At 51.8% G+C, this 12,491-nt stretch overlaps 1 protein-coding gene across 4 annotated transcripts in view; it reads left to right on the top strand.

Moving 5' to 3' along the window:
* The window catches only part of BCL11B (BCL11 transcription factor B), a 94,771-nt gene extending 82,853 nt beyond the window's left edge, over nt 1-11,918 (top strand). For all 4 annotated transcript variants that reach the window (XM_059183071.1, XM_059183069.1, XM_059183070.1 and 1 more), the window contains one exon: nt 4,884-11,918. In XM_059183071.1, the coding sequence (XP_059039054.1) occupies nt 4,884-6,934 (2,051 nt within the window). In that variant the 3' untranslated portion in view covers nt 6,935-11,918. The remainder of the gene's footprint in view (nt 1-4,883) is intronic.
* Nucleotides 11,919-12,491: the final 573 nt, after the last annotated feature.

Raw genomic sequence — 12,491 nt, 5'->3', positions numbered from 1 at the left:
GGAGCCTCCTTCTTGGCCATTTTCATCATAAAACAGTGTAGCGAGAGAGATCAGCCCCTGAGGTGCTGGAGAGTGGGCGGGAAGCGAGCCTGGGGTCGGGAAGCTTGAGGAGGGTCACGGCCCCCTCCCTGCTGGCTGTGGGACTCTCCTCTGCTTGCTCCTGAGCTTCCATTCCCTCTTTCCAGCAGGGGTGCAGCCCTTGCCTGGCGTCCCTCAGGGGCGGGGTGAGTAATGACGGCGCTCATGCCAGCAGAGATACAAAAGCGGCTGCGGAGGGCTGTGCAAACTGTGGAGGGCTGTGAACCCAAGACCTGGTTCTTAGGTCAGCAGCCCAGAGTCCAGATTCTAATTTTTGCCTCCAGCTTTGGAGAATGGCCCAGGTGGGATCTTGCTTGTGGCCCCGTGTGAGCTGGGGGCCTGAGGGGTGTCCTGGCTGTCCCCTCTGAGCAGCCGCTGCATCTCCCACGGGCGCAGGCGCCCTTCCTCGTGGCATCACTTGGCCTTCGGAGAGACCTATTAAACTAGCATGCTCAACTGTGTCCTTTTCATTGAATAATGACTCCATTAAAGGTGTATTTTTTATTGGACATGATACCTTTATTAGTATTATTAGAGTAACCGGCATAATAAGGAGGAACAATTATTTAAATGCCCATTTAAAAAAAGGAACAACAACCCCTCACCGCAGAGGGAGACTCTCATCCATTGCAGGAGGGTCCGGTTGCTGTCGGTCCCCAGGTGTCACTGTAAGGAAGGAGGTTCCCTCACCGCGAGTGAGTTTGCACTTCTCTGGAACCTCTCACGCATGAAGACAGCTGCATGAAAAGTCGGGGCGGGTTTTATGACTGCCAGACTTGACTGTGCACCCCCAGGTTCAAGGACGGACCCCATATACTGAAACCTAGAAAGCCCCACTCAGCCTCTCCATCGTGGTGCTCGATTTCCACAGGGGTCCCCTCGTGGCAGCTCATTGGGCGCCCCCGGCCCTCTTTAGGGGCAGGTATCTTAGTCCCATTCTGCTGATGTGGAAATCGAGGCCCAACGAGGTTGTGATTTGAGCGACTTCACTGTGCTGGGAATGTCAAGGCTGGGAATGTCACCCAAGCCCCCATAACCTAGAGATGGCAAGGGGCATTTCTGGGTGGAGAAAATCCTAAGGACTGCCTTTAGAGCCAGTAGAGCAAAGAAGATACCATCTGGGTTTTTGCCAACTGAGAGTAATGCTGTCTGAGGAAGGAATCGAGCAAGGACAGACACGGGCCCTGGGTTCGGAGTCGCCAAGCCTGATAGTGTGATCGAAGCGCAGCTGACGTTTCTAGGTCTGTAGGCCGGTTTGATGTTGCCGGGGACGTCACTTCAAAAGGATCCAGGCATCCACCGCTCACATGGAGTCTCAGTGGCCCCCTGGGCAGTGTGGTGAGGGTGGGTCCTCTCTGGTCCTCCGGCTAAGGGGTTGCCTCATTGAGCCTCCAGCTCACCTCTGGGCAGGTGGCCCTTAGCTTGAGGAGGGGGTGACCTCTGGTCCTGCGATGGGGAGGGGGGCCAACCCTCTCGCCAAGGGTCTCCCATTGCGTTTAAAAATGAGCCGCCTGTGACTGGAATGCGGCAAGTGTAAAATATTTAGTGAGTTTTTGAATAGAAAAATGTTCCGAGTGGCTCTTCAAAGACTTCTGACATTGTTCACTTGTTAAAAGTGAGCAGCCCTAGTGCTCAAGGCTACTTCCAGGCACGAGAGAACCATGAAGTGCTAATATGGAAATGAACATTTTATTAAGGGAAAAAAAAAAAAGCTGGGGGTAGTGGAAAGAGAGTTGTCTAGGGAGGGCCTTTGAGGGCTGCGAGATTTAAAAAAAAGTCAGAAGCTGTCAGATCCTGGGAAGGCCGTCGCCTGCAGTGAATCTTGCCATCGTGCAAGGGAAGTCAGGGAACCAAAGCGGTTCAGGGGTACGGGAAAAGAAAGAGCTCACCCCGGCACCACGGTGGCCCTGAGATCCGATTTGATGGACACGAAGTTCTTCCCCACCTGCTGGTGAATTACGGACAGGTAACTTCCTTCCTGGGCTGCTCCAGAGTTTTAAAAGCGTCTTTTTAAAAATTTTCTTCTTCTTTTTTTTTTAAACAAGAAGTGGAAACATCTGAGCTCTTTAGAACATGCAGCTACATGCTTCCCAGCAGCTGCCATTTTGAGTTAAAAAAAGGTTTTAATCGGCCATTTCGGCTGAAGAGCAGTCTTTATTCCTGGCCTGCTGGGGAATTCTGCATTTTCTTCTGTTATCCATATTCCTCACCAGCATAGAACTTTCTAGAAAATACGTGGCCATCAGAACAAGAAACAGGAAATGCTCTGGAGTGGAAGCCCAAGGAGATGAAGATGATGAACAAAGAGATGGGGGGGGGGGGGAAGAGGGTCCCACTTAAACGACGAAGAGCCAAAGCAGCTGCGTACCATCAATCGATTAATTAGAGTTTCCGAAAGCCCAGGTGAAGGGTACAGAAACGCTCTTTAATTTGAAGATCTATGACCTTGTGGGATGTGGCAGTTCATTTGTGTTATTAGCTCGTGGGTCAGAAAAGCACATTTTATTTATCTTCTTGTTATTTATTACGTATTTATTCTGTCTTGCTCTAGAAGAGGATTTGAGCAGGGCTCTAAACACCGTGGCTTCTGGCCAGCTCTCTCGTGAGGCAGTCTGAGGCAGAGGGCTCTGTTGTCCCAAGTACATTAACTAATAAGCGAGGACAGGAGGTGGCGTTCTCTCTGCCAGCTGAGGGCCGTGCGGGCAGGGAAGGCCCAGGTTGGCGCCGCCGTACAGCGCCATGAGAAACATGGCGCCCCAGGGCCTTGGGAGGCCTCCCTGTCATTTTCCAACCGGGGAAAAGTCTCCTCGGGGACTCCGGCATGGGGCACTGAATGGCCCAGACAGAGTGGGTATGCTGGAGAGAGAAAATTGCCTCAGTAGTTCTCCTTGAGCTGTTGGCAAAAGCAGAGTGAAGCCGGCCCTTAGGGTCCTTTTTCCTCTCTGGCCTTCCCCCGCCCACTGTCTTGACCACCACCAAACACGGAGACAACAGAACCTAGGAGCCGAGAGCCGTCGGATCACTACGAGGCACCCCGCTCCTAAGGCCCGTCTTCGTTTCCAGGGGTGGGTGTTCTGGCCCAGTTGGTTTGGGGGTCTGGGAGGATCTGCACCCCGCCCGCTGGACCCGTCGGCCCCTTCTGTGACGCTCACACCCGACATGGGGCTGGGAGGTCTCTGCTCTCTGCCGCTATCCCCCCGAACAGGGCACTGGATCCTTCATTCACCTGGGTTTTACAGATAAGCCTGAAGCCCCCTGGAAGTAGAACTCGTGTGTGGAAAACAAAAAATAAATCTCTGCGCGGGATCTTGGAAGGTCTTTTGGGAAGAGGCTGGGATAGGGGACCAGGGAGTCTGATGCGACCATACTTGGTCAGCATTAAAACCTTCCAGATTCAGGACAGTTTGAAAAAACAAAAGGGATTTTTCAAGATCCCGGCTGTGATGTCTTGTTCCCTGTTCCTTCCCCGGCTAGCGAGCAAGCCTGCTGGTGGAAAGCAGGGCCTGCCTGCACCTGCCCCTTTATAGAAAGCATTAGGAGCAATTCAGACTGGAAAAGCTTCGCGCTGCCCCCGGAGTTTGAGGAGGGCGGCTCAAGACAGCTTCTGGATGAAACCGTTCAGCCTCCATTTTGTGGCTGCCTCAGTGATGGACAAAGACAGTAACGTTTCTGGCTCCGTGCCACAAGTGTCCACTAAGATTGGCTCCCGATGTCGCCAGAGCCAGTATGTAACAGATCCACACTTGCCAGCATTCATCCTGACCGCCGCGTCAGATTTGACATTGTCCCGCAGTTAGCATTCCAGCAAAGGACCTCATGTACGCCAGCAGCCCCCTCTCCCTCCCCGGCCCAGGGGCCTGTGGAGGCCGGATTTTGCATGATGGTTAGGGGTGTGTGTGTGAGGCCAGAGGGGGACTGGGGGACAGTGAGCTTCCTAACATGCTAAATTCCTCCTGTGTAATTCATGGGTGAATTTGACGGTATGCTGGTGTACGAAACCCTCGCATTTCCTTTAGCTGGAATCCCAAATAGTGCAGAGGTATCAGCTGTCTCTCTTTAAAAAGACGTTTGCTGGGCAATTGACTTCAACTTGGGTTTTTTAGAAACCCCTTGGATCAAATATTGCCTAATCACTTGTTCTCAAGGTGAGGGGGAGCTGTGAGCTGCAGCTTCATACCCCGTCCCCCTGGGGACATTTGGTCAGGCCTGAAGAGGTTTGTGATCCTCCGGTGGGGGTGGGGGTGGTGGTGTAGGCAGTTTGACTGGCTTGTAGTGGGAGAGGCCAGGGACGGTTCTGAACATTCTACAAAGCACAGCCCTCCCTCCCCCCCACCCCCCGCAGAGTCATCCTGGTCCAGACGTCAGTAGTGCCTTGGTTGACAAAACCTGGGTCTGTCGCGGTTGCAGGTGTCTCGGCTGTGTTACGGTTGGCGTCAGGCGGTCTCACAGCGCCGCCTCATTTGGCTTCTGAGATGAGGCGACAAGAGCAGCTTTTCTTTGGGGGAGCAGGTCGGGGCCTAGGAACTGCGGGTGCTAGCTGCGGTGGCGAGGCCGATGGGGGCCTTGCCGGGTCTCCCCGTCCACGGAGCCGGCTTCTTCAGCTCTGCAGTTGGTAGGGGTCTCGGCCTGGGTGACAGGTCGCCGGGCCCCGCCCGCTCCAAAGGGGCCCTGCGGCCAACTTCCCAAGCCCTGCGGATCCAGGACTCGATTCCCGCCCCCGCGCGCCCTCAGGTTTCTGGTCCCGCGGTGCACGCCCAGTCTGCTTCTCACGCTCTGTCTGCCTTTCTGTCCGTGTGTCTCCCCAGGTAAAGATGAGCCTTCCAGCTACATTTGCACAACATGCAAGCAGCCCTTCAACAGCGCGTGGTTCCTGCTGCAGCACGCGCAGAACACGCACGGCTTCCGCATCTACCTGGAGCCCGGGCCGGCCAGCAGCTCGCTCACGCCGCGGCTCACCATCCCGCCGCCGCTGGGACCCGAGGCCGTGGCCCAGTCCCCGCTCATGAATTTCCTGGGCGACAGCAACCCCTTCAACCTGCTGCGCATGACGGGCCCCATCCTGCGGGACCACCCGGGCTTCGGCGAGGGCCGCCTGCCCGGCACGCCGCCGCTCTTCAGCCCGCCGCCGCGCCACCACCTGGACCCGCACCGCCTCAGTGCCGAGGAGATGGGGCTCGTCGCCCAGCACCCCAGTGCCTTTGACCGAGTCATGCGCCTCAACCCCATGGCCATCGACTCTCCCGCCATGGACTTCTCGCGGCGGCTCCGCGAGCTGGCGGGCAACAGCTCCACGCCGCCGCCCGTGTCGCCGGGCCGCGGCAACCCTATGCACCGGCTCCTGAACCCCTTCCAGCCCAGCCCCAAGTCCCCGTTCCTGAGCACGCCGCCGCTGCCGCCCATGCCCCCCGGCGGCACGCCGCCGCCGCAGCCGCCCGCCAAGAGCAAGTCGTGCGAGTTCTGCGGCAAGACGTTCAAGTTCCAGAGCAATCTCATCGTGCACCGGCGCAGCCACACGGGCGAGAAGCCCTACAAGTGCCAGCTGTGCGACCACGCGTGCTCGCAGGCGAGCAAGCTGAAGCGCCACATGAAGACGCACATGCACAAGGCCGGCTCGCTGGCCGGCCGCTCCGACGACGGGCTCTCGGCCGCCAGCTCCCCGGAGCCCGGCACCAGCGAGCTGGCCGGCGAGGGCCTCAAGGCGGCCGACGGCGACTTCCGCCACCACGAGAGCGACCCGTCGCTGGGCCACGAGCCCGAGGAGGAGGACGAGGAGGAGGAGGAGGAAGAGGAGGAGCTGCTGCTGGAGAACGAGAGCCGGCCCGAGTCGAGCTTCAGCATGGACTCGGAGCTGAGCCGCAACCGCGAGAACGGCGGCGGCGGCGTGGCCGGGGTGGCGGGCGCGGGCGGCGTGGGCGGCGCGGCCAAGGCGCTGGCCGACGAGAAGGCGCTGGTGCTGGGCAAGGTCATGGAGAACGTGGGGCTGGGCGCGCTGCCGCAGTACGGCGAGCTGCTGGCCGACAAGCCCAAGCGCGGCGCCTTCCTGAAGCGCGGGCCGGGCGGCGGCGACGCGGGCGACGACGACGACGCGGGCGGCTGCGGCGACGCGGGCCCGGGCGGCGCGGTCAACGGGCGCGGCGGCGGCTTCGCGCCCGGCGCCGAGCCCTTCCCGGGCCTCTTCCCGCGCAAGCCGGCGCCGCTGCCCAGCCCCGGGCTCAACAGCGCGGCCAAACGCATCAAGGTGGAGAAGGACCTGGAGCTGCCGCCCGCCGCGCTCATCCCGTCCGAGAACGTGTACTCGCAGTGGCTCGTGGGCTACGCGGCGTCGCGGCACTTCATGAAGGACCCCTTCCTGGGCTTCACGGACGCGCGCCAGTCGCCCTTCGCCACGTCGTCCGAGCACTCGTCCGAGAACGGCAGCCTGCGCTTCTCCACGCCGCCCGGGGACCTGCTGGACGGCGGCCTGTCGGGCCGCAGCGGCACGGCCAGCGGGGGCAGCACGCCGCACCTGGGCGGCCCGGGCCCCGGGCGGCCGAGCTCCAAGGAGGGCCGGCGCAGCGACACGTGCGAGTACTGCGGCAAGGTGTTCAAGAACTGCAGCAACCTGACGGTGCACCGGCGGAGCCACACCGGCGAGCGGCCTTACAAGTGCGAGCTGTGCAACTACGCGTGCGCGCAGAGCAGCAAGCTCACGCGCCACATGAAGACGCACGGGCAGATCGGCAAGGAGGTGTACCGCTGCGACATCTGCCAGATGCCCTTCAGCGTCTACAGCACCCTGGAGAAACACATGAAAAAGTGGCACGGCGAGCACTTGCTGACTAACGACGTCAAAATCGAGCAGGCCGAGAGGAGCTAAGCGCGCGGCCCGGCGCCCCGCCCCTGTACAGTGGAACCGCCGCCTCCCGAGAGAATGCTGACCCGACGCGCGCGCCCCCGCCCGCGCCCGCGCCCGCGCCGCGCCGCCCACCCCCGCCCCGCCCCGCCCCGCCCCGGGGCGCAGGGCCCGCGGCGCTCCAACCTAACCTGTGTCTACGAAGTCCTATGGAAACCCGAGGGTTGATAGAGGCAGTAAAAATTGTGGAGCCTTTTAACTGTGCAATAATTTCTGTATTTATTGGGTTTTGTAATTTTTTGGCATGTGCAGATACTTTTTATTATTATTCTTTCTGTTTAAATTCCTTTAAGAGATTTTGTTGGGTATCCATCCTTTTTTGTTTGTTTGTTTTTGGGTTTTTTTTTGTTTGTTTCTGTTTTTGTTTTGTTTTTTTTTTTAAACCCAGTAGTAGCCTGAGCAATGATTCCCAAGCGATGTAGAAGGGAAGCTTATCTTTTAAATTATAATTTGGGGGGGAGGGCGCTGCTTTTTTGAGATTTAAGCTAAGCATGTGTAATTTCTTGTGAAGAAGCCAACACTTAAATGACTTTTAAAGTTGTTTACTTTGTTTTTTTAAATTCCTTCTTCTTCATTTTCTTTTCCTTCAGTCCTGAAATAAAAAGTGGCATGCTGTTTTTTGGGGGGGGGGAGGGGTGGATGTACAGCGGATAACAATCTTTAACGTTGTAGCACTTTGTTTCAGAATTGGAATTGAGATGTAGCACTGATGATCTCCTGAGTAACAGAGGACTTTTCTGTGTTGATTTCAACCTTTACAGCATCTAAGGGAGCTTCTAGTGGTGGGGGAGAGTCAGAGGCCCCTCCTTCCCCCTCCTCAGCCCCCACCACCCCAGAAAACTCACCACTGACAGAGAAATAGGAGGTTTTGAGAACTGCCCGGGAGATGGCCCAAAAGCATCTTAGAGTTGTGCATGACCAGCAGCTACCGTGCTTTTCTTGGAGTGTTCTCATGCCCTGGGATACCATCTTTGCTCTTTGCTGTAGATGAGGCTAGATAAAATGGGCTGAGGGTACTTTTTTGGGTAGATGGTGGTGACCTGCAGTGATACAGAAGGGAAAGAACCAGCCATGTTCTTTCAGGCTTCTTCTGGCTTGACGGCTTCTCTCTCTCTCTCTTTTCATCACCCCCCACCACAGAAATCCCGAGTCGCACGTTGCTTCCAGTGATAACTGACCGTGTCTCAAGCAGACAAGTGCCCCGATGAGGTGAACTGAGAGAAGGTAGTATTCTCTCATTTAACGCACACTGATGACATTGGATGGACAGGTGGGAGGATCTTGCAAATTTCTCTTCCCTTTTACTGAGAAAGCAGGGAAATAGCTCCATCCCACGGTGCCCAGCGCTACTTCCCAATTTTTTTTCTTTTCTATCCCATTAGGTTGGAGGGTACTAAACATTGGACTGTTAAGATTAGACATTTGAATTCTGTTGACCCGCACTTTAAAGCTTTTGTTTGCATTTAAATTAAATGGCTTCTAAACAAGAAATTGCAGCATATTCTTCTCTTTGGCCCAGAGGTGGGTTAACCTGTAAGGGACGGCCGAGATCGAGTGTCAGTGTTGCTAAGCTTGGCATTCACAATACTGGCACTATAAAGAACAAAATAAAATAATTTATTGGACGGTTTTTCTACTGCCATTCAATTTGATGTGAGTGCCTTGGAAACTGATCTTCCTATCTGAGTCTCTTGAGACAAATGCAAAACTTTTTTTTTTTTGAAATGAAAAGACTTTTTAAAAGAGTAAAACAAGAAAAGTACATTCTTTAGACACAAACAAAGCCACATTTACTTTTAATTAAATTTTAAAAAAATCCTGGTTGAAGATCGAGGACATGAAAATGCCATAAGACCCAATCAAATGAAGAGATAAGCCCAGCACAACTGTGGACATCCTTAGCTGAATTACCCTCATCCCCCTTTGTCTGTGGGACAACGCTGCTTAGATTTGGCGTGGAGGTGATTTACTGCTGAATTAAAACTCAAGTGACACAAGTTACACGTTGATATCGTTGAATGAAAAACAAAAACAATTCAGGAACAGCGGCTAATTTTTTTCTAAAGTTAAATTTAGTGCACTCTGTCTTAAAAATACGTTTACAGTATTGGATACATACAAGGGTAAAAAAAAATTGTGTGTATGTGTGTTGGAGCGATCATTTTTTTTCCAAGTTTGCTTACTAGGTTATAAAAAAATGCCACAGTGGCTGCGTGTATATTGTTTTCTTTTTGGTGACGGGGTTTTAGTATATATTATATATATTAAAATTTCTTGATTACTGTACAAGTGGACCAGTATTTGTAATAATCGAGAATGCCTGGGCATTTTACAAAACAAGAAAAAAAAAAAACCCTTTTCTTTTCCTTGAAAATGTTGCAGTAAAATTTAAATGGTGGGTCTATAAATTTGTTCTTGTCACAGTAACTGTAAAGTCGGAGTTTTAGTAAATTCTTTTCTGCCTTGGGTGTTGAATTTTTATTTCAAAAAAATGTATAGAAACTTGTATTTGGGGATTAAAAGGGGATTGCTACACCATGTAGAAAAAGTATGTAGAAAAAAAAGTGCTTAATATTGTTATTGCTTTGCAGAAAAAAAAAATCACATTTCTGACCTTTACTTATTTTTCTCTCCCCGCCCCCTCTGGAATGGATATATTGGTTGGTTCATATGATGTAGGCACTTGCTGTATTTTTACTGGAGCTTGTAATTTTTTAACTGTAAGCTTGTCCTTTTAAAGGGATTTAATGTACCTTTTTGTTAGTGAATTTGGAAATAAAAAGAAAAAAAAAAACAAAAACAAACAGGCTGCCATAATATATTTTTTTAATTTGGCAGGATAAAATATTGCAAAAAAAAAATTTGTATGTTTAGTCCTATTGTACAGGAGAAGAAGGGTTGTTTGACAACCTTTGAGGAAAAGAAACAAAAGGAAGTCGTTAAATGCTTTGGTTCACAACCATTTTAGTTGTATATATTTTTGTCGGAATTGGCCTATACAAAGGACTGTTCGAGCAGGGCTTCTCTCCGAATGCCCCGAACCTTGCATCAAGGCTCCCTGGTGTGGCCACAGCAGACCGGATGGGAAATTCTTTATTCGTGTTGAGTGGAGAAATCAGTTTTTGTAAAGATGTCGGTAACATTTCACAGAGTCCTCTCGTTCTCCAAGAGGCCGTCTGTAAGATGTCAGGTGTTAGAGGAGAGAGCGAGAGGGCATCTTCCTTCTCTACTGTCCACCACTGTGGCGGTCACCACATCTCCCGCCCTTAAGAGCAGAAAGGAATGCAAACCGAGCTTTCTTTAGTCCTTGAGAAAACATGAAACAGACAAAAGACGCAGTAAAAGGAGCTGGTGAATCAGTGAGGCACAGGTGACGCGAGCTGCTGTTGAGACCAGTGCAAGTTGGATTTCGGGAGAGAGTCCCCGTCACACCCAGGGACTTTCTTTCCATGGAGAGTGTTGGCCTGTTGTCTTTCTTACCTGCTCTGCTGCTTTTCTCGCTGAAACCTACATTCCGTCAGTTTCCGAGTGCCGAGGGCCTGGGATGCATCCGGTGCCTTTCCATATCGCTTCTCTCCTTCCCCTGTGTTTCCTCTCCGTCCTCCAGCCTCTGTCACTTTTATTTTGTCCTCTTCATTTTTACTTAATTTCTTTTCTTTCTCCCTCTCTGTACTCCCCTGGTTTTTTTTTGTTTGTTTGTTTCTGTTTTTTTTTTTTTTTTTGTAAAGCCAAGTAGCTTTAAGATAATATTGTGGTGGTTTTTTGGATGAGGGAATAATACATTAAAAAAAAAAAAAACTTATATCAGGAAGCCATTTTTTATTTCAGGAACTGTAAAACCATTATTTCAGGTTATGAAAGTATAACCAAGCATCTTTTGGGGCAATTCTTGACCAAAAGCAGAAATCTTTCTTCTGGGAGCTTTTCTGTTTGATACACCCTTCCCTCCTTGCCACTGACCTTTGCAAAGGGAACAGAAAGAAGGGGGGGGGGGGAGAGAAAGCTGAGATGTCAGTTTCCTACCTGCCCGATCCGAAGACCCAGGGGCTGCCCTTTCCTTCCAATGCCCTCTTAAGGTACTGGAGCCTCCAGGGTGGTCCTCCTGTAGTTCCGAAAGCTAGCCAGCCAGCCCTCACCAGCTTCCACAAAGTCACCAGAATGCCAGGACTAAGCCATCCTAAAGCACAAAGATTGTGTCTCTGTCGATTGCAGAGAAAAGAGCATTATGCTTCTCTTTCATGTTTAAAAAGCCCACACTGGAGCAGACGACCCAGTGAGGGGGGCCCCCCGAGCCTGGGTGACCCAGCCGACCTCAGGCCGGTTTCCATACTGCCACAACTTTGTTCAAAGTTGCCCCAAATTGGAACCTGCCACTTGCCATTAGAAGGTCTTTCATGGGGAGAGGAGGAGGCTGAACTACTATAAGCAAAATGTGAAAAGTAAGGAAGTCAGCCTTTCATCCCGGTCCGTAGCGAAGGTTTTGTTGCGCACAGGCAAACCCGTGATTTGGTGCTCTTTGTATCTCAACCCTGCAAAGCAAAGTTACATTGATTTAAGTTGTTTGCATTTGTACGGGCAAGGCGAAATATTTTTATTACCTTTTCTATTACTTATTGTATGAGCTTTTGTTGTTTACTTGGAGGTTCTGTCTTTTACTACAAGTTTGGAACTATTTATTATTGCTTGGTATTTGTGCTCTGTTTAAGAAACGGGCACTTTTTTTTTTTTATTATGGATAAAATGTTGAGATGACAGGAGGTCATTTCAATATGGCTTAGTAAAATATTTATTGTTCCTTTTATTCTCTGTACAAGATTTTGGGCCTCTTTTTTCCCTTAATGTCACAATGTTGAGTTCAGCATGTGTCTGCCATTTCATTTGTACGCTTGTTCAAAACCAAGTTTGTTCTGGTTTCAAGTTATAAAAATAAATTGGACATTTAACTTGATCTCCAAACCTTGTCCTTTTCTGTGTCGTTCAAGGGTGGGGAACGGACAGTTCATTGCCAAGAGCGAATTGAAGGTCTTCTCCATTTTCCTCTCGACCCACACCCTTGGCTCCCATACTTGGGAAGACTGGGAACAGCGGCCCGAGAGACCAGCAGTTCTCTTTCTTTACTCTGGTAGCGCCGAATGATTTAGATCCATGGTTCTTAGTCCTAGTTGCGCATTGGAATCACCTGGGAGAGTTTCAAAGCCCTGGTGCCCAGGCCCCACCCAAACCAATCACTCTCAGAATCTCTGGAGGTGAGATCCAGACGTATTTTTGAAAGTGGTGCAGGTGATTCTCGTAGACGGCCCCGTTGGAGAACAAGTGGTTCCCAAGAAAAGGTACTTGTCTGGGAATGACAAGACTCGGGTCTAGTCTAATTCAGCTCGAATTTTCTGATTACCCAGTGAAGGCTACTGGGTGAGGCACCCAGGAATCGGAGTGAGACAGAACCCTTCCCGTTAGCACTTGGATGGTTCTGTGGCCTTGGTCAGGTCCTCTAGGTCTCTCATCAGCGAAGTGAGGTTGTTGG

This window comes from Mustela lutreola, chromosome 7, assembly GCF_030435805.1.
Source record: "Mustela lutreola isolate mMusLut2 chromosome 7, mMusLut2.pri, whole genome shotgun sequence".
In the NCBI taxonomy this organism is placed as follows: domain Eukaryota; kingdom Metazoa; phylum Chordata; class Mammalia; order Carnivora; family Mustelidae; genus Mustela; species Mustela lutreola.
The sequence above is the reverse complement of the archived record's forward strand: the minus strand, read 5'-3'. Positions and strand labels throughout refer to the sequence as shown.